The sequence below is a fragment of the Mirounga angustirostris genome, unplaced genomic scaffold (assembly GCF_029215605.1).
Source record: "Mirounga angustirostris isolate CCGP_5_RB_7025 unplaced genomic scaffold, mMirAng1.0.hap1 SCAF_10, whole genome shotgun sequence".
NCBI lineage: Eukaryota > Metazoa > Chordata > Mammalia > Carnivora > Phocidae > Mirounga > Mirounga angustirostris.
Genome location: NW_026991718.1, coordinates 107,107,562 through 107,133,681, shown reverse-complemented (window position 1 = coordinate 107,133,681; position 26,120 = coordinate 107,107,562). Strand labels below are relative to the sequence as shown.

Below are 26,120 nucleotides of genomic sequence, written 5' to 3'. Positions count from 1 at the left end.
AAGTTTTAAAGAATAAAACTGGTTGGTGCGTAAGGAATTCTGCAAATTATTTGTGTGGGATCTTTCCTAGAACACGTTGAGAGGAAAGTCCTTTGTTTCAGAAGAGCTGAGAGATTCCCATGTTAAGAATTAGGGTTCCCAGAGAGGTACAGAAAGTGAGATCAGGGACTAGGGTTTGGCTCCAATTTTGGCTTAGTATTGTCTATTATTGAGTCACTTAGTTTATTTGTTACTCTTTTAAAAAACACAAAGGTGGTGATTTTAATTGAGAGACAAAGAGTCTATAGGATGAGTGTAGGGAATAGAGAAAGACAGTGTGTGAACTGTGTAAATGCCCAGCACTGTCTACACTAGGGGTCTTTACTGCATTTGTATTATTAGTTTCAGGGGTAGAATCTAGTGATTCATCACTTGCATTTAATACCCAGTGCTCTCCTTACATCACGTGCCCTCCTTAATGCCCATCACCCAGTTACCCCATCTCCCCACCCCCCTCCCCTCCAGCAACCCTCAGTTTGTTCCCTATAGTTAAGAGTCTCCAATATATGCTTTGTAAATTAATGCTTAAATAATAAGATCTAGTATCAGGACTAATAACTGTGGTAATTTAGTCTCCTTGGGTCGCCATAACAAAATGCCATAGACTGGGTGGCCTAAACAACAGAAATTTATTTTCGCAGAGTTGTAGAGACCGGAAGTCTGAGATCACAATGCCACTATGGCTGGGTTCTGGGAAGGGCTTCCTGGCTTCGAGAAGGCCACCTTCTCATTGTGTCCTCTCATGGTCCTCCCTCAGTTCCTGCACGTGGACAGAGAGAGAGAGAGAGAGACAGAAAAAAAGAGAGATCTCTTCCTCTTTTTATAAAGCCACCACTCCTATCAGATTTGGCTTCCACCCTTACAATTTCATTTAACCCTAATAACCTCCTAAAAGCCCCATCTCCAAATACAGTCACATTAGGGGTTAGGGCTTCAACATAAGAATTTTGGAGGGCCACACCTCAGTCCATAGCATAGTGATAGGCATAAATGATATTTAAAAACATCTTCTGGAAACTATAATGTGATGTGAAAATAGCTGTGAGCTGTTGGTAACAAAGTCATAGGTACTGCTGCTAATAGGTTTGTTGCCTACATTTATTATGGAAGGAAATGCTTAATTTCTGGTAGAGGTTAGTGAAAATAAAGATATGATTTTTTTCCCCATCCAAATTCACAGCTACCCTGAACCTCTATGCAAAGACCATAGATGAAGAACTCCTGAAACATGCAAATAAGATGTTCTTGTTTTGAGCAAACAAGGGGCATAGGATGGTGGGAATCAATTCTGGAATCAGCTAATCCTGCCCATTACCAGTCACCTGAGAGCAGTAGGTGTGGTGAATTGAAGAGACATCATCTGCTTTTGGCTTTTTTGAATATGTGTTCGAGTGTTGGAATGTGTTCTCTCTTGCAGACACCAGTCACCTAAATAGTGAACGAAATGATTCCTGGACCTCTGAGAACTTCTGGCTTGACCCTGGTGTGAAGGGCCAGACGGAGACCAAGGCGGAGGATGATGGGCTTCGGAAATCCCTGGATAGATTCTATGAAATGTTTGGCCATCCCCAGCCAGCCGCTAGAAATCCACTCTCCGCATCCATCTGCCAGTGCCTGTCTCAGAAAATCAACGAACTGAAGGGCCAGGAGAACCAAAAGTACGCCCTTCGCAGTTTTCAGATGGCCCAGGTCATCTTCAACCGGGACGGCTGCTCCGTCTTACGGAGGCATTCCAAGGACACCCACTTCTACCCACGGGGAGAAGGAGGTGTGTCTCTGGATGATGAAAAGCCCACCCCGGGACTTTCAAAAGACATCATTCGTTTCCTCTTGCAGCAGAAGGTGATGAAAGATCTCTAAGTAGCTCCCGGTGGTAAGAAAAGGCAGTGTGGAGGATGGCCCTGTGGCCCACGCTGTCAGGGCCCCACCCACATCCCCTCGGGCCTCTCTGGCCAGCCCTGTGGGTGCAGCCCCCTGTGAGCTGATACCGGAGCCAGGTCAGCTCACATGGAGAGCCAGCAGTGTTTGTGGGCCTGAGAGCCCCTGTGTCCACACTACCTCCCACCCCACCCCACCCTACCACTCCCTTTGACTTAAGGCCAGCGACTGACTGGTTGGGAAATCCAAAAGCACAGCTTCCTTGTCCCGAGGAAGGAAGGACATGTTCTGAGGCATAATTTACTCTCCAGGACTCCCCTCTGGATCAGGCCAAGACTGGGCCTTCCCACGAAATCACACCTTGCTCAGCTTCTTCTGTCTCCCTGTCCTCCTTCTCCCGTTCACCTACTGGTGTCTCCTGGGAGCTTTTCCTTAATAAAGCTCTTGTACCTGAATCCTTGACTCAAAGTCTGCTTCTAGGAGAACCCAACCTAAGAGAACAGACTTTTTCATTAGATGAGTCTTTTGAAGGATTTAAAGCTCTGTGCCGAATCAAGTATAAGAATCCTACCAAGTTGTAAAACTGAGACCATGTGGTTGAGAATGTATTTCCCAAAATACATTTAAGATTTAAATATGGTTTAAGATGCATCACATATTAATCATACCCTTGCCTCTCCAAAGCCAGAATTCCCTGTTTTATAATACTAACAGGGCGTGGAAGGAACATTTGGGCCCTCTAAAATAAGAGCTAAGATTCGCAAATTAAAAAAAAAAAAGGAAAGAAAGGCTCTTTGTCTCCACCAGATTGCCAGTGTGAAAGGTGTGAAGAAAACAAATGTGCACCACCTACTGAAGTCTGTGTAAGCTCCATCAGGCCACGCCAGGCTGACGAGGTACGGCCTTGGCCGTCCGTGGAGGAAGAGAAAAAGGAATCCTTTGCCCAGGTGGATTCCTCCCCGGCGTTGTTGCCTTCTGCCTGCCTGCTACCAGCACCCTCGGCACCCTCAGAACAGTTGGCCCCTCGCCCCTGTCCTGTCCTTGCTTCGTGGTTTTAAATAGCTGGCCCAGGCTTGTGCCAGCAGGTGCTCCGCTCCACGGCCGTGTCCTGAGCCCCCATTCGAGACTCAGGGGGTCGAATGACATCACCTGGCACCAAGCTCTCTGAAACTGTCATTGGAGGCCTCCTGCTGATCCCTGCCTTGACAGCCCTTCCCATACATGACATTGACGGAAGGAGGTTCGTCTTTCTTTCGGGGGAAACCGAGAAGCTGGCAACCCTATGCAGATAGATTTTGAGAAACTGGAGGTGAAATTTGGTTGGCCTAAGACAGAAGCTTGCCAGAAAGCGGATTTTGCAAATAGATCGGCTTCCAAGTGTCCATGAAGAGTGAGGGAGCCCTCTCAGGCAGGTCTCTTGGGAACGCTCGGCTGGGGAGAGGAGACTTCTAAAGGTCAGCAATTCCATACTGGGGCTTCCAGTTCTGAGACGATCAGAGGTAAGAAACAGTGTTTCACACTGAAGTGCAGAAACACCACTGGAAGGAGACCCAAATGGTAGGAAATAGGAAAGGAGTAGGTCTTTCAGAGATACTTGAGGAAACAAGACTCCAGGTTTTTGGGCGCCTGGGTGGCTCAGTTGGTTAAGCGACTGCCTTCGGCTCAGGTCATGATCCTGGAGTCCAGGGATCGAGTCCCGCATCGGGCTCTCTGCTCGGCAGGGAGTCTGCTTCTCCCTCTGACCCTCCTCCCTCTCATGCTCTCTGTCTCTCATTCTCTCTCTCTCTCAAATAAATAAATAAATAAAATCTTTAAAAAAAAAAAAGACTCCAGGTTTTTCTCTGACAAGCAATCATGTGACTCTCTCCCCAGGGGCTTCTCCTATTCAACTGGCCCCGAAATAATCGGGAAACCGGGGGTACTTATCATGGACCATGTGCAGGTTGAATTTTAAGGTCCGGTAGTTTTATTGTTTTTTAGTGTGGAGCCAGTTAATGGATGACTCTGAAGAATGCTGTGGTTTTTAGTATTATTCAGTCGCTGAAAGAAATATTGGAGATTAGTTTCCATGGCCACTAACAGGAGGAGACTGGATTATTTTCTACTGTTCTTAAAGAACAGAAGATGGAAGCTACTTCTGTTTGGCAGAGAGATTTTAGTTATCAGTGATTTTGTAACCTTTTTTATTCTGGGTGCTGAGGGTGCTCAGCAGGAGACAGACTCTGAGACCAAAGAATTTAGAAATCTAAAAGCCAGAATCACCTTAGGGTTAAAAAAAGAAGAAGAAGAAGAAAAGAGTGTGCTGTGTGTTTGCTTACATCTGAGTAAGTGCTTGTGACAGGTCAGTACAATTTGATTCCCTGCAATCTCGCTCTCTAATTTGATCTTCGTGAGGTTCGGATGGCATTTGCCATTTATCTCTGTTTACCTTTAATAAAGACTAAGAGATAAGGATATTAAGGCTCTGGCCTTTGGCATTATCGTCTGTTTCTGCCCTGCAGATCACTTCACCAACGTCTTATCATCCCGTGAACAATTTGACTGGCCTGTGATATCCTCTGCGGCCCTTTCCAGCAGTCTCCATGAGGGTGGATTTGCCTGCAGGAACATCAGAACTCTGAAGAAGAGAAAGTGTTACCAGTGTTTTAAGTTTGTATGGCGGCTACTCACTCCATTAGTCATTGCTTTGCATGACCTGCGTGAGTACATGCCACAGATTTTAGTACCAGTCATTAGCACAAAACAATATGGAGATACTTTTAAAACTTTTCATTGAATCACACCTATCACACAGAAAAGTATTTCTAAGTGAACCCCTTGATGATTTTCACAAACTGAACCCTGAACCCACCCGTGCGCCCAGCATCCAGCTCAAGTGACAGAGATCACCAGCCAACCCAGGCGGCTCCCTTCTGAGTGAGGATTTTCATCTGGAGAACAGATGAGAATGGTTTGCTCAGACCCTTTGTTTCTCAAACTGCTGACACCATACCGTAGGCACCACATGGAAAAACAATGTTTCTTTTCACTGTTATCTCTTTGGTTTAATATGCTAGAAAAATATATAGCTACTGCATCTAATCTGTGCTTTTACAGATAGCACGGAGGATAAGCCTAATATAAATATTTAAAATTTAAAAGTGAACTGAATTAGGGGGGTCTGGGTGTCTCAGTCGGTTAAGCGTCTACTCCTGATTTCAGCTCAGGTCTTGATCTTAGGGCGGTAATATCGAGCCCTGTGTTGGGCTCTGTGTTCAGCAGAGTCTGCTTGAGATTCTCTATCCCTCTCCCTCTTCCCCTACCTGCCCCCTCACGTGCTCTCTAAATAAATAAAATAAATAAATAAATAAATAAATAAATAAATAAATAAATCTTTTAAAATTAATTAATTAATTTATTTATTTTTAAGATTTTATTTATTTATTTGACAGAGAGAGAGAGAGATCGTGAGAGCAGGAACACAAGCAGGGGGAGTGGGAGAGGGGGAAGCAGGCTTCCTGCTGAGCAGGGAGCCTGATGTGGGACTCAATCCCAGGACCCTGGGATCATGACCCGAGCCGAAGGCAGACGCTTAACAACTGAGCCACCCAGGTGCCCATAAATAATCTTCTTTTAAAAAGTGAATTGAATTAGCGAAAAAGTTAACAGTGCAGACAACGTATAGATATGTCAAAAATTACACAGCTGGTATACCAGAAAATGACTGAAATCTGGAAGACAATAGGATAGATAATCTATCCTACCTTATAGTATTCCACCATCTCTCTCCTGGAACACTGCAAGAAACTTCTATCAGATCAAGCCACATCTTCCTTTGCCTGTCTTTGCCCTGCAGCCATGTCGCAAATCCTTTTAAAAAGCAAAACACAGTCAGCAAATTAAAGAGAAGGGACTAGCCTTGTCAAATATGAAAACATTTTTAACTCTACAGTAACACAAGCAGCAACAAAAAGAGACAAATCTAAGAAAAAGAGTTCGGCCCATAGATATAAATGCACATGGAAATTGAGAATTTGATGAAGGTAGCATTTCAAATTTGTAAGGAGAAGGTGGAATTTTTAGCAGATGGTTTTAGAGTAATTGGCTCCCCAACGGGGGGAGGAGAGTATTCTTCACCTCACTCTTGATATCCAAATGAATTTTAGATGGATTAAAAATAAAAAGATAAAATCATAAAAATGCTAGAATAAAAAGTGAACAATGTAGATACATTCATGTGCACCAGTCGCGCCAGCAGGCCTGGTGTCTCCCAGCCCTCCATGCAATGGCAGGTGGTGATCTAGGGCATCCCACTGTATCTGCCCAATGATATCCATGTAGGCATCACATGCAGGGATCCAGTGGGAGCTTAAGCAAAACCAGAACAAAGTAGACCAAAACAGCGTTGCAAGGGCTCAGAAAACTGTCACTGAAACTATAGACTACAGGGCGCCTGGGTGGCTCAGTCGTTAAGCGTCTGCCTTCGGCTCAGGTCATGATCCCAGTGTCCTGGGATCGAGTCCCACATCGGGCTCCCTGCTCGGCAAGAAGCCTGCTTCTCCCTCTCCCATTCCCCCTGCTTGTGTTCCTGCTCTCGCTATCTCTCTCTCTGTCAAATAAATAAATAAAATCTTTAAAAAAAAAAGAAAAAGAAAAAGAAACTATAGACTACAAAAGTAAACCTTAAAAAAAAAATCCAAAGCCCAAACAGGGTGGCTGCCTACTAAAATAGAAGATTTATATAAGATTAAGAGTCTCCTAACATAATATGCAAAATGCCCAGGATACAGTAAAAAAAAAAATCACTTGTCATACCAAGAACCAGGAAAATCACAATGTGAGTGAGAAAAGATAGTCAACTGACACCAATAGTGAGATGAATCAGATGTTGGAACTATCTGGCAGAGATTTTAAAGCAGTTACCATAAAATGGTTTCAGCAAGTAATTATGAAATCCCTTGAAACATATGAAGAAATATAAAACCTCCTCAAAGAAATAGAAGTTACAAAAAAGAACCAAGTGGAAATTATAGAACTGAAAAGCAGAGCCACCAAAATTAAAAAAAAAAAAACAAACAAACCTCATTGGATGGGTTCAATGGTAGAGTGGAGATGACAGAAGATGGAATCGCTGAATTGAGAACAGTTCAGTCAAATTTACTCAATCTGACAAACAAGAGAACAGGGAGTGGGGGGAGAAAAGGAATCTGTGGCACAGTAACAAAAGATACTGACATTGATATCATCAGAATCCCAGAAGGAGACAAGAAAGATTGTGAGGCTTAACAAATATTCAAAGAAATAATGGCTGAAAACTTCCATTTGGTGAAAAACAAAACCTACAGACTCAAGAGCTAATATGAATCTGAACTAGGATAAATCTAAAGAAATCCTCATCAAAACACAGCATAATTAAACTTCTGGAAACAAAAGAAAAAAATCTTAAGAGCAACCAGAGAGAAATGATGCACGTCTTAGTTACAGGCAAACACCAATTCGAATGACAGCAGATTTCTCTTTTGAAATCATGGAGGCCCGAGGAAAGTGGCACAACATTTTTCAAGGGTTGAAAGAAATAAAGAAACAAACTTACAACCGTGTCTTCCCCAAGCTTGTCCTGTAGTTCTGATTTCCCATGGGACATTCTACTCAGATATGTTCTTGTCACCATAAACAAAATGTATAAAAAGTCAAGTGTATCCTCTTTCCCACAGGCTGATAATACTCCCATTTGATATATGTAATCCATCAATGGCATTAACATTTGCTAAGTCACTCAGGCTTGAAAAAATTTGGATTCATCATGACTTCTGCTTCTAAACATTCCACTATAGCATGCCAGTGATCCTTAAGAGCTAAGACCTGGGAGGCCCTGCCTGGGTATGAATCTTGACTCTATCATTTATTGGCATATGCCCTTGGGCATGTTATTTGCTCTTACTGTGTCTCAGTTTCCTCATCTGTAAAACAGAAGTAACCATCGTACCTAGTTCAGGATGGTCAAATGAGTTCATATTTGTATGGTGTTTAGAATAGCACCTGGCAGTTAGTGTTGGCTTTTTTGGAGATTTTTTTTTTCGGGGGGGGGGGGAGTTGCTTAAAAATTGAAATTCTTACATCTGCTGCTTCTTTCTCTTCCTCCTGCCATTACCTGCTCTGAGCTTTTATCTCCTTAAGGCCCTCCTTAATATTCCTGCTTCCAGCCATTCCCATGCACTGTTACTACCATATTGGTCTTCCTAAATCTAGTCAGTACTAGATCCCATTCTACCATTCCCCTCACCCCCCAGAAACTTCCCAAGCTCCTTAACACCAACAGGGTGAAGCACAAACCCAGGCCCACGCTATTCTAATCTGTGTTCTTCCCTCTTCTCAGTCCTCAAACCTTATGCCCGAGCTCCATGGCCTCCAAAACATCCCATCCCTTCTCTAGTCCCCATGATTCTACCCAACCTCTCATTTATGCTCTAATCTTACATAGGAGGACCCTCCTGTAGCTATGAATGTGTGTACATCTTCTCTCCCCAAAGAGATGGAAAGTTCCTAAAGGCTAGGGAGCTTGTCTTAGCCAGGCTAGGCACAGACCAGTCCTGGGTAAATACCGATTATGACATGAGCTCGTTCTGTGGGGTCCCATCTTCTGTTCAGCCTCCTGGTAGAGGGAGCTTGACAACACTTTCTCTTTCCTGCAACTGAAACCATATAATTGCAAAGCAGGAGTAAGGGGTGGGGGAAAGTAGGAGGTGGCTTTGGCCCTTCTGGGAAACCTCATGGTGGAAGGAAGAGTCCAACTGGAGCTGGCAGAGGCACAATGCTGCCATTAACAAGCAGGATGTCTAGTGAGGCTCATCTAACTCCTCCAGGCCTCATTTCCATCTGCAGAATGAGGACATCAGCAAAGCTCCAAGTCCCCCTCAGGCTCAAACATTCTGTGACAAATCTCCACGAGAGTGGATTCAGGAAACTGATTTTCAAATTGATTGAGCGGTGTGGCGTTACTGCATGGAAAATTAAACTACTGTTCAGAGCAATTCATTTCCTGAGTTTAGCCTACCAGCGAGTGTTCATTAAGCACCATTTACTCTGAGGTACCCTGTGTTGAGTCCTGTGGAGACACAGAAGTGGTATCTCACAGGAAACCTTGGCATCAAGGAGTTTATTATATAATCAGAATTTATTATATAATAAAAGCTCACCAAGCTCATGACGCAGCAAATTACTTTGTTTACCCACGACTTCTGTAAAATAAAGTTTTACCTGAACCCTAATCCCTGTGTGAACTATGTATTATTCTGCATGTCATTTCTATAGTAGTTTATGTGAAACACACACCTATTATACATATGCTATACATGTCGATATAAACCTATGAAATGTACTGAAGACGTACCTATTTAAAATATCTCCCTTGACAGACTAGATTTCTTTTTAAATTTTTAGTAAACCAAATGATGGAGATCTTCAACCTTTCACAAATGTAGAGAGCACTGTGCTATGTGCCCATCACCTAGCTTCAACAGCCACCAGCCTCCTGCACTCTTTTTCATTAATCCCCCCTGCCCCCAGCCTTTCTGCATGTGTGCTAAAGCTTTGCTTCTTCAGCTGTCAACGGTGAAGGGCCTTTTTGTCTGATGTCCATTCGGTCCTGGCCCACTCCAGCACACAGCTCATGCTCACGGCACATGCAGCTCACCGTGCAAGTTCAACAACACCGGGACCGGGCTCTTCCCCGGCCAATGACACACTAATCCCTGCTTGGGTGCCATGACAATGCAAAGTGTCATAACAGTTTCTAAACCCTTACTGTTAATATCTGCACTTACCACAGACCAACAGCACACAATTTGTAAATAGGCATTGATCCACAGGCCATACTTTGAGGAGTATGATGCTAGAGTATTTTATTTTATGATTTTTTAAAAGATTTTATTTATTTATTTGTCAGAGAGAGCGAGCGAGCGTGCACGCACAAGCAGGGGGAGAGGCAGAGGCAGAGGGAGAAGCAGGCTCCCTGCTGGGCAGGGAACCCGATGTGGGGCTCGATCTCAGGACCCTAGGATCATGACCTGAGCCAAAGGCAGACGCTTAACTGACTGAGCCACCCGGGCATCCCAATGCTAGAGTATTTTAAAACAAATCCAAGACATTTTTTTATTTCACCTGTGAACGGAGCATCTGTTGCTAATGGATAGGGACTTGACAGAACAAAACAAAACAAAGCACCACCTGACCATGAATACCTGAAGATAATCATCCATAACTCCTTAATGTTATCTGACACTCAGTCCATGTTCAGTTTTTCCCAATTGTCTCAAAAATGCCTTCTTAGAGTTGTTTGACTTGAATCAGGATTTAAACAAGGATCTACCATTGCATTTGTATCTCTTAAACCTCTTTCAATCTGCACTAGCTGCTTTCCTGTAAAAACTGGAATTACTCTCCAAATAAATTGTTTATCATTAAACCACAAAAGTTTTCCTGACTCATCATGTTTCCTGTGGGTTTTTCCAGCATCTGTTATAGTATAAACATGGGAAGCGCTTCAAAGTGAGTGACCTCTTCTCTCCCCCTAAAAATCCATGGTTTGTGCACATTATGACCACGTTTCCCACTCCCCAGACTTGTTTTCATGGCTACACAATTATTTAGATTACTGCATATATAAAAGTGCCAGTCACTCTCACTGTCTGATCTCTGATTTTCTTTGTCTCCAGTGGGACCACTCATATAGCAGACACTTATGGACACTATTAAATGAACCATGCATATTCTTGGCCTTGACATGCCCAAAGCAGTGTTTACCAGGTACATTCACCCCTTTGGGGAACACATATAGTGGCTTGAGACACTCTTTGATTATTTGATTTGGACCAAATCTATCTGTGGGCTTCACACAATGACACCTTTTTCCAGACATACTTTCCCTATCACTAAGGATGCAGAAACTCAAATAGCTTTGGGTCTTCACCGACCAATACTTCATGTAGAATCATAGACTTTGAACAGTAATTTACATACTTACCTAACAGTAAGGGAAACTTAGCAATTATGCAGTCAAGCCCTCTGCAGGGAGGGAGGTAAAGACTCCTTTGTCTAGTTATCTAGATGACCCCCTCCCCGACAAGAACCCAGGTGTCCAACCTCCAGGGTGACTCTGTATACCAGAGGATGTCACTTTCTGTGCCAGTCAGAGTTCGGCACTGCACACAACAGAAGTGGACTCTAGCTGACTTTAGGAGAAGGTGAATGGGTGCCAAATGGAATTGACCAGAAGTCTGGATAATCAGGTTTTTGAAAACAGGCAGATCCAAAGGAGGCTAGGCAGGAGGAGCGCAGCTGAGGTCATGCTACAGGGATAGTCTGGTTGGAATGTTCCTAACTCTGGCCCTTCTGCTCTCTGGCTGTTGAATACCACTGCAGCTAGGTCCAGGAGCCTAGGTGCCACTGCTGCATTAAATTCTAAGCTGTCCCTGCATCTAAATTAAGTCCTGCGTGGGAACACCTGATTTGCTGAGGCTAGATCATGTGGCTGTCCTCTAGCAGCCGGGGGTCAGGGAAAGGGCCATCTGGTTTGGCTCCCTTCTATAGTAGGGGGGTGAATCCTGCTTCTCACCATTTCCCACATCATAGAGAAAAGGGAATTAGGATGCTAAGCATTCCCCATAACAGCAAATGACCTGCCCATCTCTCCACTTGAACTTCTGTTAGTGTAAAGACATAGACAACAGTAGTTACTTTATTTCAACAAAATATGGAGGTATTTCCCAACCCCCAAAATGGATTACATCAACAGAATAGCACTCTTTTTTTTTTTTTTTTAAAGATTTATGTATTTATTTTAGGGGGGTGGGCAGAGCACGAGCAGGGGGAAGGCAGAGGGAGAGGGAGAGAGAGAATCCCCAAGCTGACCCCCTCTCCCCCCGCTGAGCACAGAGCCTGATGCAGGGCTCAGTCCCCGGACCCTGAGATCATGACCTGAGCTGAAATCAAGAGTCGGCCGCTTAACTGACTGAGCCACCCAGGCGCCCCTAAACAGCACCCCTTAAGCACCGAGTTTGCAAAGGCTTTAACCTCATTGAAGAGCTAACAGTTTCTTCTGTGTCTTGGTGTTTCAGTGATTGTCTCCTGGCCTAATCTCTGGAGGAAAACCAAAGATCGATCTGTCCCCTTGACTTTCACTCAGATGCTCAGTGTAAGCACAGGGTCTTCCAGGCCCATTAAAACCTCTTCTCCAAGGGTTCCATTAGTGACTGGACTTGCACTTGAAAGTATTCCATGCTGCTACAGATCAAGCTGGGGCAGAGACGAACGGGGCCATAGGAGATTTGTTGCCACGGCCAGGATTCTGCCTCTGTTCCCTCATTGTATTTCTTTTTTTTTTTTTTTTTTAAGATTTTATTTATTTATTCATGAGAGACAGAGAGAGAGACAGAGGCAGAGGGAGAAGCAGGCTCCCCACGGAGCAGGGAGCCTGATGTGGGACTCAATCCCAGGACCCTGGGATCATGACCTGAGCCGAAGGCAGCCGCTTAACCAGCTGAGCCACCCAGGCGTCCCCCCTCATTGTATTTCTGATGGCTCTCAACTTCCATAATGGGAGGAGGTGGTGTGCGTGGTTAAGTAATGTGAAGCCAGGGCTGACACCGTGACTGCTGTTCCCAAAGGCACAGAATTTCTGTTACTAGGAAAAGATGCCCTTGAGTTTTCTGGGCTGAGGTAAGAGAGTTTGGCAGGCCCTGTCTTCTCTGCATTCTGATTGCCTTCACGGATTACAAGACGGAAAATAATGAGCCAGAGGGACCTTTAGAGCATTTGTTCACTGCCTGTGTGGCTTGGTTTAGGTCCCCTCAGAAACAGACTCTGGGGCACAAATTCAAGTGCAAGTAGTTTATTTGAGTGGGAGAGCGGGGAGCTGAGATGGGAGAAAAGGAGGCCAATAGGAGGTACATCATCCAGCAAGTTGCTCCTGTGGGCAACTGGAGCTCAATCCCCCTTCAGAACTCAGGGCGCCAGGGCAGAACGTAAGCCTCAGAGTTATCCTGCACGAGGAGTGAGAGAGCGAGGGCATGTGAGCACCAGCTCCCATCAGTCTTTTGTCAAAGGCCGCACCCGGGGAGGCACTCATACTCCAGCACTTCTGGCCTGCTGTGTGTATGGGCAGAGGGGACGCCAGGCACCGCACAGAGCCCTCAGGTAAAGAGGCACATGCTGGTGATTGGAAATCACGTCGGTTATACATGCAATGTCAAGGCCCAAGGAGATACAGGCTGGGCATCTACAGCATCTGCTACTCTGTGTTCTCTCATCCTCCAGACTTGTGGACAAACTTTCTGTTCCCCCCCATCAAAGCCCAGAGGAAACCTTCCCAGAATCAAGTAGGAGGTGCCACCCCCGAACCAAATCTCAGTACAGACTGGTGCAGATTGCTAATTTCACTGTTTACTATTCAGTAGCTCTCCACCCATGTTGTAGGATCACCCCACATCTAGTCCTCTTTAGCCCAGCCTGGTAACATGTTGGCCCCTCAGACTGACCACAGCCCTGTAACAATTCAATAAACTTAACAGACTGACACTTCCTTCCATTCAGTAAACATCTGATTGGATATTTGGAAATGCTGCCATCCACAGCCAATGTACTTTCAGCGGGTTCTTGTCAGCTTTGATGTCTTGGAGAGATTTACAAATTTGCTAAGCATAATGAGTTTTGGGTATGTAGAGAACTGTGATTCTGAAAAATATAGTATTGCTCATTTCTAGGGGAAGAAGTCAGGTTCCACAGGACTATGAATTGCGTAAACTGTGGGTCAGCCAGCTGTGAGTTGACAACTTGGCAATGTCTGGGAGAAAGGCTAGGACCTCTGTGAAAGCAGAAACATTTCCTCAGTTGCTGTCTGGTGTGTGAACATACTACCAAGGTTTACTGAAGGGGCGCCTGGGTGGCTCAGTCAGTTAAGCGTCCGCCTCTTGGTTTCCACTCAGGTCATGATCTCAGGGTCGTGGGATCGAGCCCTGCGTCATCAAGCTGCAGGCTCAGCGTGGAGTCTGCTTGAGAGATTCTCTCTCTCTCTCCCTCTGCTCCTACCCCCGCTCATGCTCACTCTCTCTCTCCTCTCAAATAAATAAATACATATATCTTAAAAAAAAAAAAAAAGCTTTACTGAATGAGTTGAGAAACCACCTGACGCTTGTCATGTGATCTTGTACTAATGAAGTTATCTATATCTTGAAGTCTAATGTCTTTCTGGTTTTCATCATTGATTTTTTTTCTTTTTTCAATCTGAGTATCAGTCTTTTTTTTTTTTTTTAAAGATTTTATTTATTTATTCGTGAGAGACAGAGCGAGAGAGAAAAGCAGAGGGAGAAGCAGGCTCCCAAGGAGCAGGGAGCCTGATGTGAGACTTGATCCCAGGACCCTGAGATCATGACCTGAGCCGAAGGCAGACGTTTAACCATCTGAGCCACCCAGACGCCCGCTGAGTATCAGTCTTTAGTGGAGAATAAGAGACCTCAGAATCAGATGGCTCTATCAAAAAGGACCTTAGTAGATCACAGGACAGTTTCTCTGCCTTCAGGCAATACCACACTTAAAAAGCCATTCCTGACAGGATGCTGCTTGCCCAGGGTCTGAAAACTCTCCCAAAGAAGTGGGAGAAATGCCACAGCCTGCCTGTTCTCAGTGTCTCACCTTGCTTGAATTTCAGCTTCAAATTTTTAACAAATGTCTTGATCTCCTAAGTTCTACAAAGGTTTATTCTGCAAAACATCCCAGGTGACCTATGACCGTCCTAGGCAAGGTGACAATATGTAATTATAGGAAGTCAAAAGTAGTATTTGGGGAATTTAGTCTTCTAGGGAATCAGTGAAAAACACATGTAGGACTTGCTTTGAAATGCATCAACCAATAAGATGGAGTGATGGATGGACAGATGGATAGACATGAGTTAAACAAGTATATAGTATAGTAAATGTACAGTAAATGTTTTATATATTGTGAAGTAAATGTTAATGGTAGAGTAAATGTTAATGGTAAAGTGGTGGGTATATAGGTCTTATTTGTAAATTTTTATCAAGTCTTCTGTATGTTTGAAAATTTTCATAACAAAATGTTGGGAAAATATATACAGGCTATGTTTTGAGTATTTAAATGTCTACCCACATACTTTTATTTATAACTTGGAGTTTTAAATAACCACAAACTCTCCTGAAGACAATCTGTTTTCTTAATTGAAAACATACTTGAATATAAGAGATAACTTTATTGGCTCTTAATGGGTAGAACTAATTAAACAATCAATAGATTGTTCATAAGTACCTCCAAATTGCTCTGGGAGCTATCAATATATATAGATATGATCCTCATCTTCAAAAAACTTAAATTCACATTGGGAAAATTCTTTTTATTTTGATCTATCTAGATATCTCATATACCTGAACACTGGTTATACCTAATCTATATCATCATCATCATCAACACCAGCATTTTTCTCCCCAGATCATACAACTTACATTTATACCATCAGCATTAGCCATGTCACGTATGTCATCTACACCTATGTTCAAAGCGATAGCATTTACATCTCCTCTTACATCATCTCCTCCGTCTGTCTTTACATATTCTTTACCGACATCTATGTTTGCATCTATATTACCTAGAGCTACACTTTCTTGTTCATCATCTGCATCGTCTCCATCTATGCTCACATCCACATCAATGTTTACCTGACGTTTACATCTACATTGTCTAAGTCGGTGGTTCTCAACCAGGACAACTTTGTACCCAGGAGACATCTGGCAACATGCAGAAACATTTCTGATAGTCACAACTCCAGGCAGGAAAGGCGTGTCCCTGGAATCTAGTGAGTAGAGGCCAGAGATGCTGCTAACCATCCTACAATGCACAGGACAGCCCCTGTAATAAAGAATTATTCAGCCCAAAATGTCAATAGTGCTGACATTGAGAAACTCTAATCTATCATCCACATCAACTACATCCTTGTTTAAAGCTTTGCCAATCCCATCTACATCTCTATTGGCAGCTACTCTATGTACATCTATATTTATATAGATATCAGCTACATCTGCATTTACTTCTGTGTCATGGACAGCCTCATCACAGCATTTACAATATCTACTATTTCACCACAGACAACATCCATGTCTATATGATGTACATCTTTTATTTCTGCATCTACCTGTATACCTAATTAGCAGCTCAGAGCCTACTTGTTATATCAGAATGAGAATTTTAATTCTCTCCTCCTCTGACCACATACAAAAATGTGAGTGGAAATAGCCAAACTGTGGAAATAGCCAAGATGTCCGTCAACAGATGAATGGATAAAGAAGATGTGGTATATATATACAATGGAATATTATGCAGCCATCTAAAGGAATGAGATCTTGCCATTTGCAACGACGTGGATGGAACTGGAGGATATTATGCTGAGCAAAATAAGTCAAACAGAGAAAGACATGTATCATATGACCTCACTGATATGAGGAATTCTTAATCTCAGGAAACAAACTGAGGGTTGCTGGAGTGGGGGGTGGGGTGGGAGGGATGGGGTGACTGGGTGATAGACACTGGGGAGGGTATGTGCTCTGGTAAGCGCTGTGAATTGTGCAAGACTGTTGAATCTCAGATCTGTACCTCTGAAACAAATAATGCAATATATGTTAAGAAAAAAAAAAAAGAAGAAGATAGCAGGAGGGGAAGAATGAAGGGGGGGAATCGGAGGGGGAGACGAACCATGAGAGACGATGGACTCTGAAAAACAAACTGAGGGTTCTAGAGGGGAGGGGGGTGGGAGGATGGGTTAGCCTGGTGATGGGTATTAAAGAGGACACGTTCTGCATGGAGCACTGGGTGTTATGCACAAACAATGAATCATGGGACACTACATCAAAAACTAATGATGTAATGTATGGTGATTAACATAACAATAAAAAAATTAAAAAAAAATGTGAGTGGAACAGAGGTTGACCATTGTCGATCACACTCCTTAAAGTGTAAGAGGCATGAGCTCTTTGCTGGCTTTATCCTGGTTTCCAAGGACAACTTTGGTTCCTAGTAGTGGAAACCAAAGAGGCTTCCATTTTGAGTTGGATTGAAATGAGAAGTGAAGCATGGGCCTGCTGGATTTCATTCATGCCCTCTCTTTGCTTGCCAGTCCCCCAGGACCAGAGGGCATCTGGTGTAGATGCCGTTATCTCTAATAGGGTGATAGAGAATAATTTATTCTCAAAAGAGCAATCATTGCTGAGAACATGACATGGTTTGATCACATCTGGTTCCACATGAAATGGTCTGGGCTGGAACACATGTAGTTTGTACAATGGAAGCCACAGATCCTACTATTTGGCTGAGTGCTTTGGGCCACAGAGTAGTTAAAAGACCTTGGATTCTGGACCAAACAGCACCTCAGCTACCACATTCACTTAAGCCTCCTTAGGCACATAAGCTGACTTGTAAGCCAAGACAAAAGAGAAATGATGTTTCCAGGTGAAATTGAGAACACGGAGATAAGACAAACAAGAGCAAATCCCTGTGGCTTCCGTAGACTGTGACTTTTACCAAATAGCTTTGTTTCCCTGTAGAAACCTGTGCTTCCTGGAGACCATTAGTTTTCCTCCAGGAACAAGATGGGCCCTAGGCAAAATTTCAAAACAGACTCTCATTACCCTTTTAAATCCTCATTCATTGTAGTGTTTCTAAATTCTCAAGAACATATTAATCTTTGGGACTTGGAAGTAAAAAATCAGAAATTCTTTATTATGGATTTCTTTTTTTAAAGATTTATTTATTTATTTAATTTATTTATTTAAAGATTTTATTTATTTATTTGACAGAGAGAAACAGCAAGAGAGGGAACACAAGCAGGGGGAGTGGGAGAGGGAGAAGCAGGCTTCTCACCAAGCAGGAGCCCGATGAGGGGCTCGATCCCAGGACCCCAGGATCATGACCTGAGCCGAAGGCAGATGCCTAATGACTGAGCCACCCAGGCGCCCCTTTATTTATTTATTTTAGAGAGAGAAAGAGAGAGAGAGCACGCATGTGCACATGCACGAGTGGGGAAGGGGCAGAGGGAGAGGGAGAGAGAATCTCAAGCAGATTTCATGCTGAGCACAAAGCTCTTCCTGGTCTTTTAGTGGATCCCCTCAATGGATCCCTTCAGACCAGTGGTATCTCTCTGCTCATGGTTAAGCTTTAATTCTCACAGGAGAATTGTAATACCTTCTCCTATTTTCCCAATTTCTCAATTTGTCTCAGAATTTGATATCTGGAAAGTATATAAATTGTCTAAGAAACGCTGGGAAGGAATTCCCTCATGGAAACAGTCCTCAGCAGCTCCTCAATAATAATTTTTTTAAAAACCAAGTAAGCAAGGGGCAGCTGGGTGGCTCAGTCAGTTAAGTGTCCGACTCTTGATTTTGGCTCAGGTCGTGATCTCAGGGTTGTGGGACTGAGCCTTGCATTGGACTCTGGGCTGAGTGTGGAGCCTGCTTAATATTCTCTCTCTCCCTCTGCTCCCCCCACCCTCCCACATGTGCTCTGTCTGTCTCTCTCTCTAAAAAATAAAAACCAAGTAGGCAAAATGACAGTATTTTTAATGTTAGACTTTTAATAAATTGAGTAACCATATGAGAAAATTATATCTCGTATGAAGACTGTGTTTTTGTACACAAGGTAACGTATAGAACTCATTATATTCCCCGCCACTCCATTATTGCACTTATGTTAGGAATGTTCTCTTTTATTAGATAATTGGTTGGGGGTGCCTGGGTGGCTCAGTCGGTTGAGCGTCTGCCTTCGGCTTGGGCCGTGGTCCCGGGATCCTGGGATTGAGCCCCGCATCGGGCTCCCTGCTTGGCGGGAAGCCTGCTTCTCCCTCTCCCACTCCCCCTGCTTGTGTTCCCTCTCTTGCTGTGTCTCTCTCTGTTAAATAAATAAATAAAATCTTAAAAAAAAAAAGATAATTGGTTGACTATCCTTATCAATATGCAAATTCAAACACAATCCTCATATTATATAACTCAGAACATTTTTACATGAATCTACTAGAGGTGGGGGGAGGGGGACTCATTGGCAGTATAACCACAGTTGTTCGATGTGATCTTCCCTTATAACTCTGGTGGATTTATTTTTATTTATTTTATTATTTTTTAAAATTATTTTTATTTTTAAATGAAAGCTTCTCTAAAGTGTACAAATGTGTGGAATGTTGTGTGACTATTGCCTACTATTCTAGTAGCTAGATCTTTATTCTTTCAACTTCAGACCAGGGTGCCAAATAAAAGGCATGATTTGGGGGGAAAAAAAGAGATTCTAACCAACATAAATGTCAGCTGCTTGGATCTCTTTTGATTGTGATGGTGGTTTCCTCCCACATAAATGGTCTCAGTTCTCTTATAGCATTTTTCTTAGCATGTCTGTGGGTATTTAAAATTCTATTTTTTAATGACATCTGAATCTTTCTACCAGATTGAGGTGATCTTGGCAGGGCAAAAGGTGTTGAACTCTGCTTGGATCCTAATGTCTCCTAGCCCTGCTTCCTTGATGTTAAATATTGATTTTAACATCACTGTCTCTATCATTTGAGATGTTGAGATGGTTCTTTTTTTCTTATTTTTTTATTTTTATGTTTTTAAATATTTTATTTATTTATTTGACGGAGAGACACAGCAAGAGAGGGAACATAAGCAGGGGGAGTGGGAGAGGGAGAAGCAGGTTTCCCGCGGAGCAGGGAGCCCGAGATGGTTATTTTTTTTTTAAGATTTTATTTATTTGTCAGAGAGAGAGAGTGAGAGCACAAGCAGGGGGAGCGGCAGGCAGAGGGAGAAGCAGGCTCCTTGCTGAGCAAGGAGCCAGATGTGCGACTCGATCCCAGGATCATGGGATCTGGGATCATGACCCGAGACCAAGGCAGATGCTTAACCAACTGAGCCACCCCAGGGTCCTGAGATGTTGGGATGGTTCTTGCCCACTTGGAAGAGAATATCAAAGTGGTAGAGTGTCACAGGGGAAGGAAGGTGAGCGTTAAAAGCCAGACACACTTGTTTTTTAAGTCATTAATAAGCTGTGTGTTCTTACGCAAGTCACTTAACTTCTCTGAACTTTGATGTTCTTATTTTCAAAATGAGGTTAATGAACCAAAGGCAGGAGGAAGGATAGGGAAGGCTGCAACAGGGGACTGAGAAGGACAGAAATTATGCTGACACAGTCAGCACACCACAGGAATGGAGGAGGTATAGAAAGGCCCTCAATAAATGAATGACAACAGTTCTTATTTTTCCACTCCTTCAGTCATCTCGTACACATCCCCTCTCATTCTCTTTGTTCATGTAGTTCTGCATTAATTTCCCAATATGGTAACCTGGTTCCTAATATGGTAACAAATTAGGTGGCTTAAAACCACAGACATTCATAGTCTCGCAGTTCTGGACCTAGAAGTTCAAAATCAAGAGGTCAGTTGGGCCATACTACCTCGGAATCCTACAGGGAAGAATCTTTCCTTGCCCCTTGCTACTTTCCAGTGGTTGACAGCAGTCCTGGTCATTCCTTGGCTTGTGTCTGCACCACTTCAATTTCTGTGTCTCTTGTCCCATGCCTTCTTCCCAGATCTCCTCTGTCTCCGTATCCAAATCTCCCTCTCCTTCCTCTGATAAACCAGTCACGGGACTTAGGGCTCACCTTAATCCAGTCTGATCTCACCTCAACTCTACTAATGACACCTGCAAAAACCCTATTTCCAAAATAAGGTTACATTCTGAGGTTCCACGTGGAAATGAATTGGCGGGGGGACATTATTTCACCCAGTACATTCACTTTGGCAAACCCAAGTCTCACCCACTGGGAAGGCCTAGCTCATTTACTATTGCCTAAGTGTATTGTTTTTGACTGTGACATCTACTATGACCATCCATTCATGTGAACCATGGGATCGTGTCTGTTCTTTACCTGGTGGTGTGTTCGTGAGTGTTTAGCAACCAGCTCTTTTGGGCAGGGGAAGACCTGCTATATAGAGAGAGGGAGAGAGAGACCATATATATACATATAGACCATATATACATATGGTTTCTGTGCTGTAATATTCCCACGATGGCTGAGTTCAAGCTACCAATGTGATGTCAGCCAACTCTTCTTGAAATTCCTGCAAATGAAACAGTCAACTCTCATGAACTAGCACAAGCCAGCTCCAGCATGAGTGGCACACTGCCTTTAACTGCTGTTTTGTCTTTAATGTTATTCATCATCCTAGGAAATAACAAGCTTCTCTGGCATATGTTTACTTAAAAGCCAGCTCAAAATCAGCTCCAGTGGAAGGCTTGGGGCCTTCCTGACAACCTTTGGAATTCTTTACTGCATCTACTAAGGAAGCACTCAGAACCCTGGATTATAATTATTTATTTGCACCTCTGAACTCCTGATAGGCTTGTGGAACACAGTTATGATATGTACTAACAGTCCTTGAGTCCCAACAACTCACACAATGTCAGACTCAGCAGGTGCTCAGTTGTCAAATTGAGGGAAGAGGTCAGGACCTCTATCTTGTTTTGTCTTTCTCAGTGCCATGCTTACAGCAGGCACTCAGTATATTCTTCCTAAAATTAAACAATGTTGTAGTTTTAATATCGCCCAAAGCAGACCACCTACCTTTCTGTTGCTTGAACGTCTTCCCTAACAATGGTTCCCACATCTGGTTGTGCATCATTCATTCATTCAACAATATGCACTGAGCAGTCACTATGTGCCAGGACTGTTGTAGGCACTAGGAACAGAGTATAGAATGAAACGGGCAAAGAAGCCCTGCCCTCATGGAGCTTGCACTCTAGTAGAAGACGTAGGCGGCATACAAATAAGGAAAAATACGTATGTTGTTTTACTAGTGGCGATAAGTGCCTTGGAGAACAATAAGGCAGAAGGAAGGATAGGGAATACCTGCAACAGGGGAGGGAGAAGGTTTGGGAAGCCCTCACTGAAAAGGTGACATTGAAGCAAAGCTCTCAAGGAGGGAAGGAACATGTGGATCTCTGGCTCTGTATGTGGACACAGTAAATGCAAAGGACCTGAGGCAGAAGAATGCTTAGCATGTTTTAGGAACTGTACAGAAACTAGCATGGCTGGAGCACAGTGCACAGGGGAGCATGGCAGGAGAAGTAAGAGAGGGCTGGCCAAATCATAAAGGGCTGGTGGTCAGTGTAAGGATTCTAGTTTTGTGCACGAGATGGGAAACATTGGAGCATTTTGAACCAAGCGATGGCATGAGTTGAATAGACATTTTAGTGTGCTCCGTCTGGCTGCAGTATGGAGGATGGACTAATAAGAGACAAGGAGAGAAGCAGGGAGACCAGTGAGGAGGCCATTCGTTTATCTAGCTGAGGGAAGATGGTGACTTGCAGCAGTGGTGGCATGAGTTAGAGTTGGAAATCAGCAGTTAGATTCTGGACATATTTTAAAGTTTGAGTCTTCAGGATTTGCCAAAAGACCAACTATTGGATGTGAGAGAATAGAGGAGTTAAGGGTGACTCTAAGGTTTGTGGCTGAGCACCTGAAAGTATGGAGACATCCTTTAATAGGATGAGGTCCCAAACTCTTACCACGCATCATATAACCGTGGGCTGTAGTAGAGGTGGCTCAGGAAGATCAGCGATGAATCAGAAACAAGACCAGTCACAAGAAGTCAGATTCCAGATTGGGCCTGACCAATAAGAAATATGGCCTGATGTTGAACTCTGTGTATCTCTCTTAGCAGAGGCTAAGGGAGGTCCAAGGACTCAGGTAAGGCTGAGCCCACAGACACAGAGTAAAACATGTGAGTTACGCTCAAGGTTGAGCACAAGGTAAAGTATGTGAGTTGTGGACAGAAAACAACAGAGGCAGTCAAAAGGCATTTCAAGATCAACACCTCCTCACCCCTGGTAAGGTTGGGCCAGATGCTGTCAGGGTACAGAGATTAAAAAAAAAAAAAAGACTTGCACCCCCTTGGGAAGTTCTGGAAGGTCTTCCAAAGCACCACCCACTCTGCAATGTTCACATAAATGTCCACTTCAGCAGCAGTCCCCAATCCCAAGAATGTTATCATGGGAGTTACTGTTTTCATGTGCACCAAGAGCACAGTTGGTCTACTGAGTGGGCCATGGCTCACAGGTAATGTATGAACTGAGAGACCCTGAGAAGGTTCGTAACTGAAGTGCGTTTCTGGGGAAACTGGACTGTGCTGAAATTCCACTCATGGACTCCCTCCCCTCAGATATCTTTAGGGACAAGTTATTCTGAAATGGTTCCAGGAGTAATACCGGTTTGGAGTCTTCCAGCATTCATTAGCACTTTGTAATAGCATATTTTATACAAATTACACTCTTCACTTTTAGATCTGGTATGGTGGATGTTAATCATACTGGAAAGACAGGCAGGTGATGGAAGCTATCTGGATGCTTACTCTAGAGCAGAATGACAAGAAGACAGAGCATGGTGCCTTACCTCCCAAAGTTCTTTTGGATTCTCTTTCATCTGGAGAGACAAGGAGAAATGGAAAAGGGTATGGGAAGGAGAGGACTGGGGGCCGTTGACTGACTTGGCATTTTGATGCCTGCTCTGAGGCTTGCATTACCTCCTATGTGCCCTTTTCCTCCAAATCAAGAAGTAGCAGCATCCAAGAATACCACCGTGTGGGCTTACCTAGAGAGCAGAGTAGGACTTGTGTGTATGATACTCTGCCTCTTATATACTCTTCCTGGGTTGTTTTTTTTTTTCCCTCCACATCCCCACTTTCAAAACAGTGTCCCGAGTAGCATAATAAAACACTGAATTACTATGCAAACAAACCATTGCTCTAGATTTTGAAGAATGTTGTCTAACCATTTCATGGAGTCCTTGGGTGAATTCAGGAATTGAGGAATTCAGGTTCACTTTTCAGTGACTAAACCATCTCCTTTGAGACAACTCCTGTGCTGCTCTGACCTATCTTCAACATTTCCTTAGGCTATATAGATTCAGTGAGGTCTTCTGGATGCCCTTTTGCTTCCCCTGGACAAGAAACTGGCCTATGTTCCAGTAGATTGAGTCCCAATGAACCCTGAGCTTCTGCCTTTAGTCTGCAGGACCTAGGGTACCACTTTGTCCCTTGGGTCATATTCCAGCAAAGGTTCTTTCTCTCTTCCTAAGTTAGCTATGAAGTCTGCCTCCACTACACTTTTAGGGGGAAAGGACCAAATCCAGTAAGTGTTCCAATGTTTATTTTCATACCTGATAGGATCATATGCCTTCTGAAAGACAAAAAGATTGAGTTGAGAGTGGCTCATCCATTGGTTACTGTATAGTTTCAGGGAGTACCATGTTTATATGGCAATATAATATTATTTGGTGATCTTTTCTCAGCCTTGTGAGTGAGTACAAAAGAGAGAAAAGGCAGCTAGGGGAGAGTGAGGAGAGGGAGAGCAATCCTTCAATAAAACTTATGAGAAGCGGCCCACCATACATATATATCTTTGTTACCCAGAACAAAAATATGGGCAATTACATCCTGGGAGGTTTGGGACTATATATATTTACTTAATAGTAATGGCTCCTCAAGGACCATTATGAATGATTGGGAAATAGAATATTCATAGGTGTAAAGCCGAAATTAGCCTACATGGAGTTTTCCCAGAGTTCACATCCACAGAATACATTTTTGTAGAGAAGAGGCCTGCCTAGGAGTTGATGTGCTCTAATAGTCACCATAAATAATTAAAAATTCAGCATCAGCAGAAGAATGCCTCCTCCTAGAGCAAAGAGGATTTTATTAAGTCTGCCAGTTCTCTCAGAATCACAGAGGCAGAACCAACTTACATTTCCTGACTCCTAAGGATGAGTGCGGAGAGAAGGGTCAGAGGAATTCAGCAGACATCCCAAAAGGGAGACCTGAGAACACCCTGCACAGGACTGGTCCAGTAACAGCCATGCTGGCCTGAAGCTGGTGTGACTTCAAGGTTCTGAGCACCATTTCTGGCTTGGTGCTGGAAATACCACAAATTGAAATACATATTTGGGAATGAGACCAAATTTCAAAAATTCCTATGAAGAGTGCCATAGAGAGAAGGCTTTTTAATGGGAAGAGGACAAAGAGGCTGTGGGCATCAAGGAAATCAGAGGTGTAGGGAAGTTGCTACAAGAGAAGGGAAGAACCCAACAGAACAGGATGCAGGTCCTACCATCTCTGCTACCAGCTGCTTGGCACAAATGCTGGAGGAAGGGAGGGCCATACAACCCAAGTGCTTCTACCAGGTACCCATTCACACCCCTCAGCGGTGACCCACAGATTCCCTCCTGCTTCTGGTCTTGGAGGAACTCCAAAACTCATCTGATCTTTTGCCTTAGTTCTCTCTTAGGGGCTGTGAATTTTCTCCTTCACTCTGAACCCATCTGCTTCTATCTTTTGGGGATTCCTCATGGTTTCTGGTCCAGTTGGAACATTCCCTCTTATACTACGGCACTCATATCTGTAAACAATGTGGAAGCATTTTTCAATCTTATATTACATGTATATCATTTTGAACACGCTGAACTTGGAAGGTACACTCAGGAAACAGCTTCAACCTTCTTTCACAACTGCCTTCAAGCATGCTCTGTCAAATCTCCTTTCCTGATCCTTGAACACACTCTCAGGCAGGAACAACAGCTTTTCATTAACTCTGGACTGTTACAACAGTCCAGACTTCTATTTTTCACCCACTTCAAAGCTCCTGTGGCGCCCAGCTGCTGCCTGACTCAGAACCAATCATGGAAAAGAGGAAAAGGTGGCTCGTTCTTTTGTTCTCCTTTTTCTTTCTTTCCTATCATAACCGCTCCCTCTCCCCGCCCCCTCCACCCAGCTCCTTCTGGTTTGGAACAAGGCGGAAGATCAAAGAAGACTGAGAAGGGGTCAGAGGTCACCAGTGTCCTCTGTAGTTCTCCAGGGTACCTCCAGATGCTTGCTGGTCCTTTCACAAGAGACCTTTCTCGATTCTTTAGAGTCCTCCACGGTAACCTCCTCACTCCACCAATCCCTGACAGACGTGATGCTCCCTGTCTGACCTTTCACAACATCCCTCAGCTACCATCATCAGTACATCCCTGGGTTCCTTTGCTCCATCAAGCAGGGGCTTTTTTTTTTTTTGATAAATCTTTGCATTATTTTTCTTTTTTTATTATTATGTTAATCACCATACATTACATCATTAGTTTTTGATGTAGTGTTCCAT

General features: G+C 43.6%; 2 protein-coding genes across 7 annotated transcripts in view; one reads left to right on the top strand and one right to left on the bottom strand.

The window, feature by feature from the left end:
• SHLD1 (shieldin complex subunit 1) overlaps positions 1-2,116 on the top strand; it is an 88,955-nt gene extending 86,839 nt beyond the window's left edge. For all 5 annotated transcript variants that reach the window (XM_064572848.1, XM_064572845.1, XM_045885415.3 and 2 more), the window contains one exon: positions 1,457-2,116. In XM_064572848.1, coding sequence (XP_064428918.1) covers positions 1,457-1,899 — 443 coding nt within the window. In that variant the 3' untranslated portion in view covers positions 1,900-2,116. The remainder of the gene's footprint in view (positions 1-1,456) is intronic.
• Positions 2,117-4,301: 2,185 nt separating this feature from the next.
• TRMT6 (tRNA methyltransferase 6 non-catalytic subunit) overlaps positions 4,302-26,120 on the bottom strand; it is a 62,657-nt gene continuing 40,838 nt past the window's right edge. The window contains exons 13-14 of one of the 2 annotated variants that reach the window (XR_010405786.1): positions 5,661-5,766; positions 4,302-4,534 (exon numbers count right to left, since the gene is read on the bottom strand). The gene's annotated coding sequence lies outside the window, so the exon portion shown is untranslated. The remainder of the gene's footprint in view (positions 4,535-5,660; positions 5,767-26,120) is intronic. The other variant, XR_010405781.1, reaches the window with a different exon arrangement.